The sequence below is a fragment of the Oryza glaberrima genome, chromosome 1, assembly GCF_000147395.1.
Source record: "Oryza glaberrima chromosome 1, OglaRS2, whole genome shotgun sequence".
NCBI lineage: Eukaryota > Viridiplantae > Streptophyta > Magnoliopsida > Poales > Poaceae > Oryza > Oryza glaberrima.
The window spans coordinates 30,938,049-30,959,595 of record NC_068326.1 but is presented as its reverse complement, the minus strand read 5'-3'; the positions used below and the strand labels follow the sequence as shown (position 1 = coordinate 30,959,595).

Sequence of the window (21,547 nt, the reverse complement as noted above, 5' to 3'; positions counted from 1 at the left end):
TGACTTTATTTTCTTCTTTCTGAGTCATTTGTTTCTGCTGCTTGATCAGAATGTGTTAGTCCCCGTTCTAGGCTTCTGACAAACGCAAGTTACATAAGCTAATAAAATCTGTTGCTAGCTGTATTATATTGTCTGTTTTCTCTTGAATCTTTCCTATCCAGTAGTTATGCTCTACAGGCTTACAAGAAGTACCGAGATCGGTTTGTTTCTCTTCGTCGACGTCTCCTGCAAGATCGTTTGGACCGATCTCCCCAGCGGCCCAGCCGCTGGATGAAATTTAGTAGACGTGTCACCCGGCATTTGCCCCTGTAAGATGCTCCAGGGATACACATATGGTTGTAGCCACAGGTTGCACACGCCGACTTATATGCGCCGGGCGGCGACCGCTGCCGGTCGCACAAAATCGGCGACGCAGCATGATCCACCCTCCGAGCCTGACCCGGCGCTTCGGTGTGAAACACAAGGAGGCTAGCTTCGGTGTTTCACCTCACGCAACTCACGTTCTTTGATCAAAGCCGTACTCAAACGAGCGGCATGGAAGCGCATCCCTTGCCTTGGCCGGTGGCCGCTACCGCTACGCAGCTGGTCCGAGACTCCGAGTACAGCAGGGGTAGCAGTTTTCAGCAGAGAAAGGAAAAGTACGGCAGGCGGCCAGCCTGCATGCCCCGTGCGTCGCCGCCGCCGACTGCTGCCGATTGACTGCTACGAGTAGCTCGCACCTGGCCCTCTCGCGTCGCGCGATTCCCAAAGCCAATCGGACTGGAAGCACCCCCGCCTCTGCCCCTCCACGCTGGCAGAGACGGGGGACTGATATTCACATGCCACAAACCCAACTCAACCCAGCGCAAACAGGTCCCAAGTCTTTATTTTCCTCTCTCTTTCTCTCCGTCAGGCAAGGCTCCCTCACGCACCCACCTGGCTGGTCACCTCCCTTCTTCCGCTGCCCTCCTCTTCCTTCCTCCCTCCCTCCCTCCCCGACGACCGCCCCCGCCCCCTCCCGGCCTCGTCGCGAGGGTGGATAGCCGCCACCGCCGCCAGATCCTACGGGCAGAGGGCCAGAATGCCCGCGCAGAAGCGCCGGCTCTCGTCGTCGCCGTCTTCGAGGCCCCGCGACCACGTGGAGACTAACGGGATGACTGGTGCTTCGAAGGCCGCCGCCGGCAGCGGCGGCGGAGGAGGAGGAGGAAGCGGAGGGGGAGTTCCGCTGCCGCCGAGGGGAGGTTCCGCCGCCGCGCCGCCGCCAAGCGGGCGGCTGACCCGCAGCCTCAGCGCGAAGGCGGTGAGTTTTTCGTGGCGTCGACGTCGAGGCCTCCCATCTCCCCCGCGGCCGGCCGCGATATGCATGTCGCGTTCGGGGTCTCCGTGCGAATATGGCTAAGAGGCTTGTGTGTTTCGATGGGCTTGGCAGATTCGGACGCGGAGTTCGGCGGCGGCGTGGACGGCGACAGCGAGTCGTCGCAGAGCGACGGCGACATGGACGAGTGAGTCTTCCTTCCTTCCTTCCGTCCCTCCTCCGCTCCCTCTCCGACCCCATCCGGCCTCTTCTGTCTCCTCTGACTGCTACGCTATTTGGCTTTTGGAGCCCCCCTCGCGGTGCCACGACCCGAATACTAGCTCCGGTTCGTCGTATAGTACTTCGGTGGTTCTGCGAGATGCCGCCATGCCGGCCGGAGCTGGTATGCTCGGGGAGTCGTCGGTATTGGACATGGTTGCTTCGTCGTGTGTTCGGGTCGTATCTATGCAAGCGATCGCATGCGTTTACATAATATGGTATACAGATTGTCTATGCTAGCTGCGCTGCCAACACATACGATCTCGTAGGTAGTACTGCACACCACACTAATGCCGGAGATTGCTGGGAAACGTAGTCTATGGATCTCACAGTCTCAGCTGTGCAACCTGTTTGCGCTGTACTTTTGTGCTGGAGTCACCTCTTTCATCTGAACTGCTCTGTTCCACGTGGTTTCAGTTGAACGTTGAAGCTTGGAAGAGTTCTGTTTAACAGTTGTTTTTCCGTCGATGTATGCTGATACTTTTCCAATGATTGTGAATTTTTTTTTTAATAATTTCCGTTACAAAGACATAGATGATTTTCGTTGATGTTGCCTTAATCTGGTGTTCTAAATCTGCTTGCTTTTTGGGACTTGGAGGTCTCCTGTAACCCTGTTTACTACAGGGGCATTATCTTCCTTGTTATTTTTCAATGTCCTTTCAGCGGGTTGTCTTATAAGAAATATGCATTCTACGGACGTTCATGAGATTCAAGATTCTCTAAATCATATTTTATCTTAACACAGATTTGGTTGTCTTAATGCTGAAGCCTTACCTAATTACATCATTGGAATTTGGATCCATTATAGATGATAGTCGAAGCTCAACTAGGAACATTGCTATGCGTGTGACCTCCTGGATGGATGAATGTGCTCAAATGTTCATCTCGACTAAAATCAGAACATCTTCTTTTGCATGTTTAAGTTTCTGAAATCTGGGGTTATATAGTTTCTGAACAGGAACTATATGCCATTGTTCAGTTTGTAGTTAAATACTTGCCTTCACTTATATCTTGCTTTTTTTAATCATTGAGTGGTTTCTCAATAGCTATGTTTTCAAGCTAATGTTGCACTGCTTTATTTTTTATTACACTAGGATGTATGGTATAAATCTAAGATCAATATTCAGGGGCATACATGCTGAAAGATAATGTTTCCCACAGGCTGAAGCTTATATGGACCTATTTCTCATGCAGGTTCATAATAGTGAAATTAGCAGAAATACGAAAGGAGGTCCAATGCCCTATCTGTTTAGGTAAGGATTTTTCCCCTCGAGTTTTGCAGAGATTTGGATATAATATTGATTGCTCATATTCACGCTTGAAAGTAAACCTGGACATGCCAATCCATGCATCCTTATGTTTATGTGCATGCATGAGCCATTTTGTATCTACATAATTTAACCTAATATAGCCAACATTTGCACCGCTGTTGTGTAAGATGATTTAAACTAGCATAAAACCCTGATGTCATTATTACATCTTTTGTCAATAAATAAATGCACTACTATGCGCATCTTAATTGTCAAATAGATGAATGAATTTAGCATGGCTGTAGTAAAGTTAGTTTCTTTATAACTAGGATTTTTTTTCCAATTTTGTTTTATTAGTAATTACATTTGAACTACAGGAACTATAGCCGATAAGTCTATATGTTGAATGGCTGATACTAATTGCCTGCTCAGGAGAATCTGATTCTTGTTTTTAGCATGATTACATGCATTGCTGGTTTGGTGGATAGTGCCAATTGTAACTTTCACTCTTTGTTTGGACAGTTACTGCTGACAGTATTATTTTCATAATCACTATGGTTTCACCTAGAATCACTCCATCTGTAGTTTCTATAGTAATTATTATATGGGCCAAATATCATGTGCTATATCCGATGGTATATCCTACCCAATTAGAAACCGAACAGTGCAGTTTGTCGCCTCTTCGTTTTACAAAACATGTCACAGCAGACAAATTAAAAGTCTAGGTTAAATACTATTTTCATGCATTGGACAGACCTGATGAAACCCAAGTAAAAAAAAAAAAACTGTAACTTGCAAGTTTGAAATTTTAGATTTAACATTAAACTACACATGACATTTTCTGTCATGTGAAACTATGCCATAATAACCATCTGATCCTTATGCTTCGCAGGGATTATCCGGAAAACAAGAACTGTTATGGAGTGTTTACATCGGTTTTGCAGGGATTGCATAGATAAATCTATGCGGCTAGGGTATGGTGCTATACATCTGTTATGTGAAATATCAGTTTTCAGAAGGAAAATGTAGAATTTACAAAAAATGATTTCTAAGCAATAAAAGAGAACATTCTTTGTTTGACAATATAAATAATGCACTTATTTAGCAGAAATAATGAATGCCCGGCATGCCGCACTCACTGTGCAAGTAGACGTTCTTTGAGGGATGATCCTAATTATGATGCATTGATTGCTGCCCTATATCCAGATATTGATAAATACGAAGAAGAGGTGATGTCTATGTGCCTTGTCATTATTTATTTGTTTGGTTTTCTTTGGCCTGGGTGCTTATAATATTTTTTTTACCTGCAGGAACTTGCTTTCAGTGAAGAGGAGAGGAGTCGGAACAAAAAGGTGAGCTTATCTCTTTGGTACTACTGTAAAAGCCAGCAGACTGTATCTCGCATCTGAAGTAGAAAATTGATGCAAAATTAAGTTCTCTCTTCACCATCTATTTTTTGTTTCATCATCATATTTAACATTTTTTTTACATTGAAGATCCAAGCAACAATTGAGGAAACAATTCGAAGACAGTCAGAGGCAGTTGGTAAAAAGCGTTCCACAGCCAAAGCAACTGCCACTGTTTTTGCAAGGAAGTACAGGAGAAATATGCGAACGCGTGGTAGAGGTAAAACCATTGCTCCTGATATCGCCCCTACTGGCTCAGACAACGAGGATAGAGAAGAAGGAAATGCCATTGATACCACCAAGGAGTCATCTTCTGCTGATGACCGCTCTTCAGATTTAATGCCAAAAAGAGGTAGGAAAAGGCCCGCATCACGAGCATCTCCTGCTAGAACCATTGGCAGCAGTGACCATGGCTTTGAGGAGAACGATGAGCTGATAGGCGGAAAAGAAAGTTTCACCACGTCTCCGTTGCGGGGGGAGATGCTTGCATGGGGCAAAAATGGAACACGAAGCCAAACAAGACATGGCAGTGTTGGTGGTTCAAATGGCAGAACGGCAAAGGGTGGACGCGTTGCAAAGTTGGTGGACCACCTCCGTACTACTGATGATATGGATAAGGAGGTATTGTACTTCATTTGTGATAGATTATGAATTCCTTTCTGTATAAATTTCCTTTTTTCTAAAGATATTCTTTCACACCTATAATTTGGAAATTCATAAATTTTCTAGGATCTAAACTATATGATGTTTGAAGTTTTAAGATACAACATAAACTGTACGCTGTTTGAAATATTTTTCAAAAATAAGAAGAAAAAAAACAACGTTCCATGCTATGTGGTGATAGTGTTCCTGAGCTTTAATGCTTGCTATTTTTATTGTCACATGTTCTGGTTGTTCTATTCATGCAATCCACAAGTGCATGAATAAGCAGTGTCTGAGGCTCTAAGCTAAACATACAAGGAGCACGTGCTAGGTAGCTGAATTTTCTATATATTTATTTTGCAGTTCAACTTGTATCTTGTTCTCCTTCCTCTTGATGAACAAAGTATGCCTAACTTGGAGAAGCCCTATATAAGTTGTCGACCAACCTTGTCCATTCGGCATCTTGTACAGGTTATTGCTTGCACCTAAAGTTCTTTTATTAGTTTTGAAATGTTCTTGCTGGTTGATCTAACCAAAGGTTGTAAATCTTGTTTGCTTCCAGTTCATTGCTCTGCAGTTGTCTCGGCAAGTTGAAGAACTTGATATCTTTATGAGGATAGACCACTGCAATGGAAGTGTTACAACACAGGACTGCACTACAGGTGTTGCAAAAATGCGTTTATCTGATGGCCTGGAAAGAATAAGGGAGGATAAACTTCTTTCAGAGCTTCATCCTTCTTTTACTTCTCATCACGGTGATCTGGTAAGTTCAAATATCCGCATGAATTCAGCTTCCACATGTTTTTTTTTTGTTTATTCTTGCACTTCTGATGTACTCTGCGTTTCCATTCAATTGTTAGGAATTGCTGTATGCTTTGAAAACTCAAGGCTAGATCAGAATTTCTTGACACCGCATTCGTCACTGTCGTTACAGAGGTACATCTGGCCATTCGGGCTCAGTCTGGTGAAAGGTTGTATATAAAAAGCATTCTAGTGGTTCTCTTTCTTTTTTCGTGATGTTTAAAATATAATTCGATTACTTTGTAATATATAGATTTTCATTGTTTGCAAGGATCAGTTGAATTTATTAGCGATTTTTATAAATAGACTAAGTAAATATCCTTCTGTTTATTCATTTGTACCAGTTTGCTGGATCATGGATAGTAGTAGATTGTTGCGGTAAAATCTATTTGTTATTCGCTTGTTCAGGCCTTCGTTCATACAGAGATATCGCTTGTCTGGGAGCAGTCACCATTCTCTCATTGCCATGTGCCTCTGCGATTTGTTTTGGTGAAATATACTCCATTCGTTTCAAAATATATAACACTATTGACTTTTGCATAACGTTTGACAATTTATCTTATTCAAAAAAATCATATAAATATTATTTATTCTGTTGTGACTTGTTTTATCATCAAATAAAATATAATTTTAACTTATACTTTTACATATTTATATTAAATTTTTAAATAAAATGAATAATTAAACGTTGTATGAAAAGTGAACGTCATACATTTTGAAAAAGGTGTGCAAATTACGTCCTACTGCTCTACTGGCTGACGGAGTTGCGAGCCCCCTTCGTTCTTTAGCATGGGTTCTACTTCGACCGATTATGAACATTATAATCTAGGTAGAACATATAGCGCTGTTATTTTAGCGCAGTCCTTTACAAAAACTGAACATATAGCTCTGTCGATCTTCATTTTGCACGACTTGTATTAGCAACCTATCGTTACGCAGAACCTCATGCAAAAATTCTGCAAAATTACGCAGAAACGTTAGACAAGTTTCCCACCAATGCACCACATACAAACTTGAATCACCAAAGCAAACATGCAAAATGAATAGTAGCAGTACTAAATTAGCAGATGGATACTTGCAGCCCCATTATTTCACTTATCCATTTGATTATCCAAATCACTTATTATCAAATAAAAAAATTATTTGTAAGTAAAACTTTTAGATGCATGTCTTTAACGACTTAAAAGCAAATGTTGTAAAATAAACTACGATAAAAAATAAAAAATCAAATTCAAAATTAAATTCTAAAATTCAATTTTTAGCTTATAAAAGTAAGCATAAGCGAAACAATAAAATCTTTGGGATGAATTTGATTACCCAAACAATAAAATTTTGCGAAGTGGTTGCACACTTGCACTGTAGCCTCCCTCACCGTTTGTTTTGGAGGTGAATGAGGGTCGCCCCAGGATGCCTGCGTCCATGAGCCATCGCCAAACTAAGTCGATGGTGGTGAATTTGTTGCTCACCCCTTTAAGATCAATCCTGTAGTCAGGCGCAGTCGGGAGCAGGGAGGTCATCTCTTCTTCCCCGTAAAATATGCAACTGTACCCCTGCCATTGTTTTCGGATCAATCTCCGTCGTCTCGGCCGGACAAATTTCATGCCCAACCATCATCTGATCAGCAACCACTTTGGACTGCCGCACCTAGGCCTCAGCTCCTTCCTGCTCGCATTGCCTAAAACTTTAGATTGCCTGTACGTCATGGCGACGCTCGTGTAGGGGGCCAGCACGGTGTACAGCGTGTGCACTGCCCGCACGGTGTACATCGTTTACACCACCCACACGACACGGGGAAGCGGAAGGCACCGTCGCTGGTGCCGCCGCCGGAGCGAGCCGAATATCTTGAGAAGGACTCAAATGAAGAGGACGAGGACCTCCAAGGCTCCACGTGCACCAGCCGCCCTTCCGTGCTGCGCAGGATCTCGCCCAACGCCGTGGTGCATGCTGTTGAGTTCCATGGTTTCCCCGACGTATCGACGCTGCTCTGCTCATGTTGTTGCCTCTTTACGACTCTCTGCTCTGCGTCTGCTGTACGCCGGGTTACAACTTACAAGCCTCAGGAGCCCTAAGATCAGCTGGTTAATTAACGTGCACCTGCGCATGAGCAGCATTTGAATTACTTTGGACGAGGGTTTTGCTGGGACATTGGAACGGATGCCTTCAGTTGGAAAGATCGTTCAACTCTCTTTTCTTGAGCACAGTCGTTCTCTTTCCTCCCTTAACGAAACCTTCCTTCTAAAAAACCACTCCATCCCTTTCCCAAATAATCCGCTTAAAAAACCTAACCCATCATAAAAAATCGATCTACAAATTAAACTATATTTCTATCTTCTTTTCTTAGCCCGTTGTAAAACAATGACATATAGTTAATAAAACAAAAGGCACGATACATACTTCTAAAAAACCTAACCCATCATAAAAAACCGGTCTACAAATCAAACTATATTTCTATCTTCTTTTCTTAGCCCGTTGTAAAACAATGACATATAGTTAATAAAACAAAAGGCTCGATACATACTTCTATTTTACTAAACGTACCCTATCATACACTCGTAGGAAGTACAAAGAAAGATGATCTCCTATTTTACTAAAAGTACAAAACAAATGCACAATAAACTCATAGTATCACACATGCTCTCCCCGTCACACGTCACAGAAAAAACTAACTCCTGACAACGGTTGGTTTTTCGTCACCGGGAGTTGATTTTTTTTTCTTGGATGGAGGAAGCACCATTAACATATCTTTAGGATAGGGATATAAATGAGCCAGGTCAGCTCAAGCAAAAACATGCTCGACTTCACCCATTAGCATTGCCAGGCAGGGCAACATATCCTATGCACACAGGCCCTCACGTGTACACACGTGCACACCAACTAAAAAATATCACCAAAAAATCTAGAAAAAAATCATATACATACTTTCAATTGTACTACACCTAGGGTTAAAATCTTAACGTCAAATTCATTATATTTTAGCCGTAACAAAAAAAACAAAAAATCTGACAGTTTTAAGGTTGCAATTTTGTCAGAATTTTATCTTTTTTGTTATTCTCTATGTAGAATGAATTTGAAATTACGACTTTGCACGTAGATGTAATACTATTGAAAGTACATGTATGAATTTTCCTAAAATTTTTTGTGATAGTTTTTAGTTGGTGTACACGGTGTGTACACGCGAGGGCCTGTGTGCATAGGATACGCTCCTGCCAGGCAGAATGTAATGTCCATACCCATGGTGTTGGGCATGGGTAAACCGATGGGTACCCTATGGATTTCTCTCAACATGAGTAATATGACTTATATTACCCCATAGGTAGATAATTAAACAACACAGTTAATTAGCTAAAAAAACCATCACCAATAGTTCATCAACACAGTAGCACAAATCAATAACAAGCTATCATATTTCATCAAACTTTCAACTGTTCAAATATAAGGGACGTGTTAAAATCAACTAGGTTGGGTTTAGGTTACCCATAGATACAAAATGAATACCCACACCCGTCCTCTAGAATTTTGGGTATCATATTCACACATACAAACAATTAAACTCACGCCTGAACCTATTTGACGCGGTATTTGCGAATACCCATGTCCACAGGTAGGATTGTCATCCTTACTTAAAATTAAAAGCCCTCGGTGAGACGCACATTAGGTTGTGATCATGGATCAAACCTAGGTGGATTGATCAATCAATTGGCAAAGTTAGCCACACAAGCATTGCTTTATTCTTAAGACCAACTTCTTTTCATAAACTATAGTCAATTTGCAGTGGATAAACTTATGCTACTACCTCTTCCTATTTCAAATCTTATCACGGTATGCTATTTCCTTTTTTAACTTTGAACATTTTTTTTAAAAAATATGTATAATTAGAAGTATGTTGTATTAGCAATGTATAGTGTGCTATAAATACAATAATACATTTTTTATGAATCATAAATCAATCTATTACAAATTACTAATGCTGAAATTTGAATATTGTTGGTCAATTATTAATCATAAATCATTAAATATTTTATTAATGATTAAATTGGATTTTTTATGAATCATAAATCACTAAAAGTATTAATGAGTAAATGAAGATGGAGTGAACATAAACTCACAGCTCTATTGTTTCGCTTATTCATATGCTTATCCCAATCCCTTATTAGCAAAAAAAAATATTTGTGAGTAAATTATATATATGTCCTTAGCGACTTAAAATTAAATGTTGTAAAATAAACTACGATGACAAAAAAATATATATCCAAAATTAAGTTCTACAAATTTAAAATTTAGCTTATAAGCATAAGTATAAGAGAAACAATAAGTCCCTCAGCTTTGTATGAGGTCGGCAGGTCCCTTGAACGGAAGATTTTTTTTTAAAAAAAAAGGTTACGAAAAATAATTCATTTTCTATAAAATTTGGAAAAATTCTCAAGATCTACATGCGCCAAAAATTAAAACTTATAATTATAGCGTACAATCTTGTAAAAACACTTACAACAATAACTAATACTGCTCCGAAAAAAACATCTCAACGAGACCCTTATTCCGCTTGTCGGCTTTTAAGCCTTAGCTTAAATTTATATTTCCAAACTCAATTTTAAATTACTTTGGGTGTTCTTCGTCATTTTCTTTTTCCAGTTTATCTTTCAAACTGCTAAAATCTCATTTGTTTCCACTCGGCTTAGGCCATCTACAATCGGTGTCTTCACCTCGTCCTCTCACCCTATGCCGTCCGCTTTTCCGTCCGAGCCGCCTCCCCACGATGCGACGCGACCCCTGGCTGAGGGATGCGCCTCTCGCCGCTTTTTGGCGGAGCGACACAGCCGAGAGACCCATTGGTGGGCGACGGGCTCCTATGGGCACCGGTTCCCCAGTTCATATTCCTATTCCACCCTTGGCCGGAGGAAGGGGATGAGGACGACGCGGCGTAGGGGCAAGGCGTGTGCGTGCACTCGGGGCAGAACCGGAGTCGCCGCCGGACGGATCGCCGCACTGCATGCAGACCACATCCAAGCAAATCCAGATCGGGAAGGAAGAAAAAAGAGCAAGTAAATCCAGATTGGAGAGGAAGAAGAGCAAGGAAATCCGGGACGGCGCCGAGGCCCGCCGCCGCCCGCCATCCGCCGTCGGCCACCCCGCCCCGTGTCCTGCTCGCCTTGCGGAGGTAGAGAGGCGGCGACGGGCGGAGGGATAGCCGTGCCCTGCTCGCCGCTCGCCGCGCGCCGTCGATGCCGCCGCTTCGATGCCGGCGGCAGGGTGGGGCGGGGACGCCTGCCGGCGTCGGGGACGAGAGAGTAGGCGGAGGAGACGAGAAGACGCGAGAGAAGAGAAGAGAACGGCGGTAGAGAGGAGGGAGGTGGCGGCGGCGGCGAGCGGGGGAGAGAGGAGGGAGGTGGCGGCGGCAGGCTGGGAGGCGGCGGCGAGATGGGCGACGATGGCGAGAAGAAGAAGCGAGAAGAAGCGGCGGAAGAAAAGAGGGTTATTTGAGGATTTTTCATCAGGGGCTATTTTGGGCCAAGACACCTATTGTGGGCTATACAGTACTCTCACCGGGTTGTTTCAGATTTTGAGAAGCCCATGAGAGATACTTTCTATTGCGAGCTGGATTTCCTACTAATGTTCTCAGTTAGTGAGACGAAGTGTCCCGTGGATACCCTTATCAGCCAAAGCGGCCGAAGCCATCCAATCCAATGTACTCCAACCGCCAGTTGCAAGTCCGTCCGCATACTTCAGCCGACATGGGCCCGCACGCAGTGACAAGAGGGCATACAGGCGCCTGTATCCAAAGAATATCCTATCGATCTCTCCCCAACCCAAGCGGCAACAGCCAGCCCACCACCGCTTCCTCGCTCTGATGTTAAGTCCACCGCCGGTGCCATTTCTCCCTCCCACCACTTCCCGTGCCCCCCCTCTCCTACCGCCGCCCAGAGCAACAAACCCTAACAGCGCCGACCCCACGACCACCACCGCCGCCGGCATGGGCGCGGCCGCGTGGTGGCGGCGCTCGCTGGGGCAGCGGTTCAACCCGGCCGGCGTGGCCGCGGTGGCGGCCGTCGCGGCTTCCGAGCCGCGCCTCGCGCTGCCGCACGTGTCCGTGCAGGACATCCGGTGGCTCGACTGGGGCGAGCTCCGTCGCGCCGGGTTCCGCGGCGTCGTGTTCGACAAGGACAACACCCTCACCGCGCCCTACGCGCCCGGGCTCTGGCCGCCGCTCGCCGCCGCGTTCGACCAGTGCCGCGCGGCCTTCCCGCCGGGCTCCCTCGCGGTGTACAGCAACTCCGCAGGTCTGGGCCTTGCTTCCCTGCTAGTATTAGAAAGCGGTTGGTTTGGGGGAAAAGGAAACATTGAGCTGATGAAGTTGATGTGTTTGTGGATTTCCGCAGGGTTGAAACAGTATGATCCGGATGGATTAGAGGCGACGGCGATTGAGGCTGTTATCCAGGGGGTTCATGTGATCAGGCATGGCAAGTGCTTGTCCTCTTATTTCTGACTCAGTGGAAAATTTCTGTGTTACTTAGCTCATTTTTTTTCGCTGAGAGACCTACAATACAAACGCTTTAGAACCCTTTGAATGCTCCATGCGTTTTGTTCTCTTGTTATTGAGGCTGACATTGCATAGAATGTAAATCGATCGTTAACTGAAAGGGGAATTATGGAACTGCTGGATTGTTCAACTGTCATCTGTGAAATATTGGAGTGTTCAGTCCTTTGTCACCCAATTCATTTTTAATGATTCTTTCAGCTTTGTTTGGCACCAATATTTGTTAAATGGTTCCGTCGTGTCAAATATGCAAGTTATATATTGCAACTTTGCAATTAGGCTGCAAAGTAGTTCTTGTTTTGATATTATCTTTCTTGTTGACTGTGTGAGGCTGTAGCTTTGATTTGCACATATAAAAGATAATGGGGATACTCTGTTTATGCATCTTCTCTGCTGGTTGCAGATATAAAGAAGCCTGGTGGAGAAGCTAAGGAAATAGAGAGTTACTTTGGTTGTTCAGCCTCAAATCTTGTTCTGGTAGGAATGGCTATAATCACTTGCGACAACTTTACTTCTAATGTATTTTACACAGCTAAGATTATTCTTTCATGTTTCCAGGTTGGTGATCGATACTTTACTGACGTTGTTTATGGAAACAGGAATGGTTTTCTTACTGTTCTTACAGAACCATTGAATTTTGCAAATGAATCTTACATTGTCAGACAGGTATGGTATTCAATTATCCTGTGAAACAATCAGCGTATTTACAGCATAACAAGGGGAAAAAAAAGCATAATTTTGTTGGCAACTATGAACAACCTAGGCTGAGCATTAGTTTTTCCTTTTTCTTAAGAAAAAACTGCTTAAATTGCTAGTTTGTGACAGTTGTTTCTCTTTATGGATTTCCTAAGTTTGTGTAGATGCTAATTGCTACTAGTACATTATTAGAAAACCCAGCCAGTGAATTGTGTTGTGCTAATAAAACTATGGATTCTTTCAAATTTCTTGATCTATTGGAAAACGCTTTGACTATTCCCTTGTGTAACTTTACAACTATGCTCCTAACCACCAGATAGTTTGTTCATCAATTTTTTAAATCAAAGTTTTCTGTGCTACTGCTACATGATCTTACAGAGATACTGTACCATCAAACACTGGAGCAAAATATGTTACAAGTAAAACCCTCAGTTGATGTTACACCTTAGGTTTGCCATTGTTGTGATCTCTGAGTCTGGACCATCGTATGAGCATATTATATTTTTCTGCCTACGGTAGCTCTTTTGTATAGATTTCTGAAAAGTTCATCCTGACATTTTTGGTTTACCAGGTTAGGAAATTTGAAGCATACCTTATCAGTTATTGGTACAGGAAAGGGCACAGACCAATTAAGCACCCGTTGCTCCCTGATGCAAGACGAATAGTAAAGTTTGATCCATACAATGACCCTATGGCACCTGCAGCATAGCACAATTATGTTTTTGGCACCAGTTAATAGTACAGTCGGCTGATCCATTGAGTTCGCTGTATTTTTTTTTCTGAATCAGTATGAGCGGATGTTTACAGTCTATAGTTGAGCAGAATATAGAGAAGAGTATGTTATGACTAAGGTTGTCTTTTGGTGGCTTTCTGAATCAGTATGAGCGGATGTTTACAGTCTATAGTTGAGCAGAATATAGGTCAAGCTATATTGTGCTTATAGTGTAAGATCATGATGGCTTTTGCAGGGTTCAAATCAATAGTTCATCTCTCTTTTGATTATCTGCTGCGCCTGGAGCCCTGGGCATTAACTGTGTTTATCAATACTTGGAAGTAATCAATACCAGAGACGCTTCCTCTCAATTTTCTCGAACAAAATATTACGGACATCACCCTCCACATAATCTTTATTTGTTAACCAATAGTGGTTAATTATTAGTGATCCATTTCCTTTTGTGAACATTGATCATTTCCGGTGCGTATATGTGCTGACTGAAAATGCAAACCGTGCGAGAAGTTCTGCATAGGAGATTACAGAAGTCCTAAGGCATGATCTGCTCAGTATCTATACATTTCATATTAGCTTACATCACACGGCCGCCATTTTTCCCGAGTACTTTGTTTACATAGCCCAAACATGGCCTGCAGTATCCTGTTGTTGCAACTTGCAAAGGCGTAACTTGTAGGTGTTTATGTTGGACCTGTAAACTGCACATTTCTTATTTTTTTCACATTGATACACAAAGTCCATAAAGAGCATTCTTTTCTCTGCTCAGCAGGCACATCGATTTTCACAGAGATGACCTCGGTTTAATGGATGAAGACCTTGTCCTATACGAGTATACGCCTTGTCCACGCTTCTTCCCAAGTCGGCCAGCATCAACATATTGAACGAGAAGAGGGCAAGGGCTGTATTTGCTATCTCCTAGGCCATTATGAAGTACCCGAAGCACTGAAAGGCAGACATCTAAACCAATGAAATCAGCAAGCTGCAGAGGTCCCATGGGATGATTCGTGCCTAGCTTCATCCCCGTATCAATGTCCTCTTTAGTCGCTACTCCAGTGTAAAGTGCCCAGAACGCCTCGTTGATCATTGGCATGAGGATGCGGTTCACGATGAAACCAGGGTAGTCTTGTGAGCATATTACCGTCTTCCCAAGCCTGCAAGGTTCAAAAATAATCAGGCAATATCAAGTGGACAAGTACTTGCCAACATTACATTGAACGGATTTACGGCTTCAAACTTAATGTGTAACAGGACTTTTTACCCGATAGGAATAGAGATCTTTCAGCTAGGGCAAACCTACTTGATATGGATCCAGTTGTTGCTTTAACTTGTACTGAACAACATGTGTGGCCGTGGGCACGCAAGTAGCATTGTGTATTTATATACAGCGTAAATTCATTTTGAACCACAATAAACACAGGAGTTGAAATAATTTGAGAGGTAGAATATTCCTATTAAAGAAAATATGCACTTCACCTGACGGATGTCCTGCCCAAGGAAATAAAGTGTGCGATGCTAATTTGTGGACCTAAACTAGAAGTGAATTCTAAATATGCACTTCACCTGATGGATGTCCTGACCAAGGAAATAAAGTTTGCGATGCTAATTTGCGGACCTAAACTACAAGCGAATTCTGAATGCAACATTTCCTGTGACTTCTCAAAAATTCCATGTACCAGCTATGAAATAGTACCATACATTTCAATTTGGAATCTAATTTAAACTGTGCAGAAGTTACATAACATTGGACATGTTTTCTGAAGTTGTGTACATCAGAAATAGAATTGGAGTACTAGGCCTAACAGAAGGTGTAAACACAAAGCTTTCAGTTACCTTTCAGAAAAAGATTTGACTTTAGTGAAAACCTCTTCTGATGTATCAGCCCCACGTATGATTTCAATCAATTTCATTATCGGAGGAGGGTTAAAAAAGTGCATACCAATCACCTGCAGCAAGAAAAACTCTCTGATTTATTACTCCCAAAGATCTGAGCATTCAAACAGAGGCATGTTTTAAGTGATACACAAATCGAACTACAAAATGAAAGACATGTAAACCGGAGGTTCAGACAATTTCGCAACCAAACGGAGCATGCATGATAGGTATATCCACCAAATTTGCATTCTATATAGCTTTAGTATATACAATAACCTTTTCTACCTTCCTTGAAATGAAGTAAACAGATCTGTACCTAAATTCAGAACGCAATACTAATCACCACCACTGGCTGTCCCACCTTACAAACTTCTGGCAAAAATGCAACCCAAAAGTTAACGCACAGGTGCATCACTAACCCGATATGAAATTCTAAACAAGCGCATTCTCCTTTTCAATCCAGGAGGTTGCCCCAAAACAATATGTTATACCAACACAAAAGTAACAAGTAAGCATATGATTGGCAATTGAGTCTAGGAAGGAACTAGCAGCATTAAAAGACAGCGTGGAGATCAGGGAAACCTGACAGGGGCGATTAGTGGCTGAAGCCAATCGGGTTATAGAGATTGAGCTAGTATTGGAGGCAAGAATAGCAGAAGGTTTAGTGATCTTATCCAGCTCAACAAACAGCTTCTTTTTTATGTCTTCTGACTCCACGATAGCCTCAATCACAAGATCCGCATCCCTAAGCTCTTGCACACTGGAGACGCACTTAATCTGCTCGATGGAATGCTCACAGGAGGCCTACATCACCGAGCAAGACTAAAAGGGGTGACCTTATGTCTTCTGGCGAGAAAAAAGATCACGATTTTTGGGAGGTCAACGCGCTCACCTGAGAAAGCTGGCCCTTGGCGACGAGGCGGCGGAGGGAGGAGGAGATGGAGTCGACGGCGCGGGAGAGGGCGGCGGTGTCGGAGTCGAGGAGGAGGACGCCGCAGCCGGCGGCGGCGGCGAGCTGGGCGATGCCCGAGCCCATCTGCCCCGCGCCGATCACTCCCACCACCGCAATTTCTCTCGCCGTCGCTTGCGTCGCCATGGTTTCGTGTGTCCTAATCGTTCTTGGGTTTATCTGCGCGTTTCGTGGTGTACTGGTGTGTTACTCTACGGCAACTTGGGACTGCACCGGTACCACTCTCACCACCCACTTCTGCGAGAGAAGCCGTAGTACGCCTGTTGTTGCAAAGTTGTGACATGACAGAGGAGTATTTGAACGGTAAACTGCACATATTTTTCGAACTTTACCGAACTTAAAAATATTTGATTAGAAAAAAAAACGACTTATAATATGAAACGAAGAAAAAAAATATGTGTGATCATTCGATCCATCTCATCGACGGTTAGATATTTCTAGTTCGCATGTAAGTTTTCTCATTTTTGTTGAGTCAAATGGTGATTGAAAATAAGGTGTACAATGCAATAATATCAATTCTTAGGTTTTGAGCGGTATAGTGAACTTGTGGTTTTCCCCTATTTTTCTTCATTTTTTCTATGTATAATTTTTTTTTAAACAATACAAATGAGATAGTGCGACATTTCGTATTGATATAGTAATAAGAAATATAAGCCTATAGTCCCGAGAGGTTATAGCCATGAAATTAGAAAAAAAAAAGAAGCCATAACATACGTCTACAAACGGATCCTGCTGTTGAACACAACACTGTTAGGTAAATGGATCTTCAAACGACACCTCCAGGAAGGATAAAACACCGAGAGCGCCGCTATTGCCCGTCCTGTGAAATCAAGATGCGGTTTTCACATGAAGATATCTATCATGAAGAGAAGGAGAGATTCTACGACAAAAACCCCAAGGGAGATATGGCGTTGACAAGCGTCACCATTGTCGGCCCAAAAACAAGTTAGGCTTTCACTCGTAATCCTCCAGCCCTCCTTTGCCATAGTGTAATCATCATTAGCCACTACCACCCAACCACCTTTGATACGTAGCCACCACGTCAGCGTATCACCACCAACTGACCATCAAGTAGGATGGTGAGCCTATGAGAGGTGGAGCTCGCTATCGACAACTCCTCCCTCCTTCGGTTGACGCCACTCGCCACCCACGAGCCAATTTGTATGTGTGGGGAGAGAGGGAGGAGGAGAGGAGATGGGAGAGAGTGGGTTGAGGACATGATGGGGCTGGGTCACTGGGACTTAGCGAGTCTACCTAGCTCGATTCTGTTTTTATAATGTCCAATAATTTTTAGAAGTAGTCTACTTAAAAAAATCGTGAGTTACCAAAGACCCCTTTATGTGTCAAATTAATAGCTGCTAGATTTGTTATTGAGGGACTCCTTATTGTAGCACCGTTTGTTGTCTTGGAATTTTTAATACTTACTTTCCCTATGTCAGTCTCTGAAGTCTGAATGCTATTTAACAAGATTTTCTTTCTATTTTTTATGAATGTTTTGTATGGCAGTGTTAGGATTTAGTACAAAATATTTTTCAGCTTGTTAAATTGTTACACAGTTGAGTCCCCATGACCTATAAATGTCCTATGATCTTCCGATGTTTGAGTTTCAACCAATCATTTGTTTTTAGAAATGATCCGAACCATTATTAATTCTTATTTGATTTTATGCCATGTTATAGAGCAGCAGGTGATAAGGGTACACAGATTAATTCAGAAATAATCTTAGTACAGGTAGTGGTATAACTTGCCAACTTGGTAGTGGACTGTTTGCTTGCTGGATCAACCCAAGGATCCCGTTGGACAAGGTAACACGCAGAAATGTGCGGGGCGGGTCATCTGCTAGCACGCATGTCACCTTGGCCGGCAATGCGACCCGCGGGGCGGGCACGTCCAACTCCCGTCCCGCTTGCATCTTTACGATCTTAGCGACAGACCGGACACCCGCCGGAACGCACCACCAAATTCCAGCTACCCAACCACACCACACACATCACGTAGTCTTACACTGTTGTACGAAGCAACCAAAAACTATCCAGAACATATATATAAGCGCGGCTACATGAGCATGGCCGCGGCGGCGAGCAGCGATGAGCCGGCGCACGCCGCCCAGGTGCCGGCGCTGAGGCCGCGCGGGCTGCCGCTGGTTCTGGGTCTGATGCCCACGGGCCTGCCGTGGCCGCCCATGTAGGCGCGCGCTCCGCCTCGGCGCTCGTCCACGTCCATGTGGCTCGCCACGCAGACGCAGAGCATGACGAGGACGAGCGCGCAGACGGGAAGGAACATCGACCTCCTCATCATCTTCTTTCTGTCTTGTGTTGGTCTCCTTGGCGCACAGGCAGTTTTTCTTGTGATTTCTTGCCCTCCAACTCGATCGGCACGTAACCTGCTCGTCGCCGCGGGCTATGTATTTATACACACCGATCGGAAATATCTTTGAACAATATGCACCACACCAGTCCCTCAAAGATTTATGTCTATATGTTTAGAATCTGTGCTTTCTCGCGTACGTGTTCTTTTCCTTTCTTTCTAACGAGAATCTGTCTCCTTTCGGTGTCTTTGCAGACGAATTACTCTGAAAAATCTGTATGATTACACTATCTGTCACATAAAAATTCAATCTAGAATAATAAAAATATAATATTATTTATGTTTAGATTTATTGTATTAGTAAATATCACATCTCAATATAGATTTAATTTTTTATGATACAAAGAGTATATGTAGTAACATATTGATGATAGATGGATGCCGGACGGCATCATCGATGTTATTCTCATGCTTATCAACGAATTTTCTAAGCGCTTCTCTCCATCCGGGACCTCACAGAGGATCCTGATGAATAGTAACAAGATAGATTTAGATACTGAAATTCTGTATTGTCTAAACAAGTCTTCAAAGTTTGTTACGTGGCTTAATATTATCTCCTTGGGTCTATTAAAAATGCCACTTGAACATAAAACATCGTCCAAATTCAACATTTGAATATCTATTTCTACACTTACATTTTCCATGGAAAATAGAGAAAGACCAGTGGCGGAGCCAAGGCCCGGCCAGCACGGGCAGGCGCCCGGGCTCCGCTGCACGCACCCATACATTAGAACTAACTATGGTGCTTAGCCATTAGCCTAGCTGCATATATGCACCATTAGATTAGCACTAATTATCATACATAGTCATTAGCTAATAGCCCAATTTACTTCTATCCATGATAAAATGCTATATGTATTTGTGTTTACTTGTTAATTTGTTTTCTATCGCTAGATTTCCTCAGGCTAAGAAAAATTTCTAGATCCGTCACTGAGAAAGACAATGGAGAGAAAAAAAACAACGGCAATTGTCCATTCGTTAAAAAAATGTCGCATTGGTAATTAAAGTATGTGGCATTTTCCTTTGTTTTGTGTTCGCTTTCTATTTTTGTTTTTCTTTATTTTTTGTCTAGAAAATGATGGGCAAAATGAGCATTTGAATGTTGACTTTGTATGTATGAAAGATGTGGCATTTTCAGTGGGTCTAAAGACAATATTAAGTCATGTACAATCTTTAAAGATTTGTTTGGACAATATGTAACATTAAGAACTAATTTGACATCATAGCAAAATTTCAACAACCAATTCGATCACCCTTTTTGCAATTGAGAGATGTTATGAATGAATTGGTTGTTCAAATACTTTGTGTGTTCTCTCAATTCTCCAAATACTTTGTGTGTTCTCCTTCGAAGAGGAAGGAATCTGAACAGATTACTCTTGCTGACTTTTTTATACACGGTTCCGACTTCTTTCCTTGGTACACACACTGCTAGCCAGGAAGCTGCTATGGAAACCAGAGGAAATCTGGCACTCATATTGCTTTATAGTACAAGCTTGTAATCGGAATAGAGAGATCAATCTCCAACAATGGTGATTGTGGACGGCAACAAGGAGCTCCACCGGTTACCGGATGCTGAAAATTGGTCACGTCAAGGTTCACCTACGAGGAAGCTTAAAGTTCTGAGAAGAAACTGGTTGGTAGTTAGCTTTTAAGAATCTAAAAAAGCTAGGTTTTTCAACTTATGTCTTTCATTTATGTGAATTCTATAATTGCAGTTTCTCAGTTTTTGAGAATCTAGATAAAAAAACTGAATTGTTTGGGAGAGCTTTAGATTTTTAGGGAAGTTGTAGCTACAACAAACTCCCCAAACAGGTTCGAAGCTTCATATCAAGTTCGGTGTCCAAATTCCAGCGAGGCCCATTTAGAAAACCATAGGAAAGGCCGATAGTGATGGACGGCGCAACGCCCGGGTGAATAATTGCAAAGTATTTATATGGAAAATCCTCAACCTTGAAAGTCCAAATTATCGGGCACCCTCCCGCTCACTTCCTGTATACACGCGGTTGCTCTGCCTCCTCTCTCTCTCTCTCTCTCTCTCTCTTTTCTCTCTGCGCTCTTTACAATTTATGCTCCCAAATAAAGGTCCAAATGTTCAAACAAAGACACTGTTTAAAGTGATAACACAAATCAATGACAAAATGAAGGACATGTAAAGCAGACATTCAAACAATTTCGCAACCAGACATAACATGCATGATAGGTATGTCAAACACATATTATTTTTTGTTCTTCAAGGGCATGTTTTTGAAGTTAGCTTTAGGCCCGGTTTAGTTCCCAAAATAAAAATTTTCACGCTGTCACATTGAATGTTTGGACACATGTATGGAGTATTAAATGTAGAAAAAAACCAATTACAGAGATTTCGTGTAAATGCGAGATGAATCTTTTAAGCCTAATTGTGCCATGATTTAACAATGTGGTGTTACAGTAAATATTTGCTAATGACGGATTAATTAGGCTTAATAAATTCGTATCGTAGTTTTCTGACAGAATCTGTAATTTATTTTGTTATTAGACTACGTTTAATAATTTAAATGTGTGTCCGTATATCTGATGTGAAAAAAAAATTCCTCAACTAAACAAGGCCTTAGCATATGCAAGAACATTTTATCCCTTCATGAAAAAAGAGTTGCAGATCTGTACCTAAATTCATAATAAAATACTATCACCAGCATTGGCTGTCCCACCTTACAAACTTCTGGCAAAAATATGTTATTGAATTATTTAAA

At 42.6% G+C, this 21,547-nt stretch overlaps 3 protein-coding genes and 1 pseudogene across 3 annotated transcripts; 2 read left to right on the top strand and 2 right to left on the bottom strand.

The window, feature by feature from the left end:
• The first annotated feature begins 691 nt into the window (after window positions 1–691).
• Window positions 692–5,921, top strand: LOC127760650 (putative E3 ubiquitin-protein ligase RING1a; annotated as a pseudogene).
• Window positions 5,922–10,516: 4,595 nt separating this feature from the next.
• LOC127784551 (phosphatidylglycerophosphate phosphatase 1, chloroplastic/mitochondrial) lies at window positions 10,517–13,779 on the top strand. The gene is made up of 5 exons (XM_052311882.1): window positions 10,517–11,926; window positions 12,026–12,106; window positions 12,587–12,660; window positions 12,742–12,849; window positions 13,451–13,779. Exons 1-5 carry the CDS (start codon window positions 11,497–11,499, stop codon window positions 13,586–13,588), a joined length of 831 nt encoding a protein of 276 aa, XP_052167842.1. The 5' UTR covers window positions 10,517–11,496; the 3' UTR covers window positions 13,589–13,779.
• A 490-nt stretch (window positions 13,780–14,269) lies between these two features.
• LOC127784541 (uncharacterized) lies at window positions 14,270–16,659 on the bottom strand. The gene is made up of 4 exons (XM_052311872.1): window positions 16,374–16,659; window positions 16,064–16,285; window positions 15,440–15,552; window positions 14,270–14,760 (listed from the first exon to the last, which is right to left on the bottom strand). Exons 1-4 carry the CDS (start codon window positions 16,575–16,577, stop codon window positions 14,391–14,393), a joined length of 909 nt encoding a protein of 302 aa, XP_052167832.1. The 5' UTR covers window positions 16,578–16,659; the 3' UTR covers window positions 14,270–14,390.
• Window positions 16,660–18,506: 1,847 nt separating this feature from the next.
• LOC127764818 (uncharacterized) lies at window positions 18,507–18,749 on the bottom strand. The gene has a single exon (XM_052289747.1). The coding sequence runs from the start codon at window positions 18,747–18,749 to the stop codon at window positions 18,507–18,509; it is 243 nt and encodes an 80-aa protein (XP_052145707.1).
• Between the last annotated feature and the right edge of the window lie 2,798 nt (window positions 18,750–21,547).

Coding starts and splice junctions, on each gene's coding strand:
- LOC127764818 (XM_052289747.1), bottom strand. CDS start 18,749: ATGATGAGGAGGTCGATGTTCCTTCCCGTCTGCGCGCTCGTCCTCGTC.
- LOC127784541 (XM_052311872.1), bottom strand. CDS start 16,577: ATGGCGACGCAAGCGACGGCGAGAGAAATTGCGGTGGTGGGAGTGATC. Junction 15,553..16,063: donor CCACTAATCGCCCCTGTCAG/GTTTCCCTGATC, acceptor TTCTTGCTGCAG/GTGATTGGTATGCACTTTTT. Junction 14,761..15,439: donor GTCAAATCTTTTTCTGAAAG/GTAACTGAAAGC, acceptor TGAACCTTGCAG/GCTTGGGAAGACGGTAATAT.
- LOC127784551 (XM_052311882.1), top strand. CDS start 11,497: ATGTTAAGTCCACCGCCGGTGCCATTTCTCCCTCCCACCACTTCCCGT. Junction 11,927..12,025: donor GGTGTACAGCAACTCCGCAG/GTCTGGGCCTTG, acceptor GGATTTCCGCAG/GGTTGAAACAGTATGATCCG. Junction 12,661..12,741: donor CAGCCTCAAATCTTGTTCTG/GTAGGAATGGCT, acceptor TCATGTTTCCAG/GTTGGTGATCGATACTTTAC.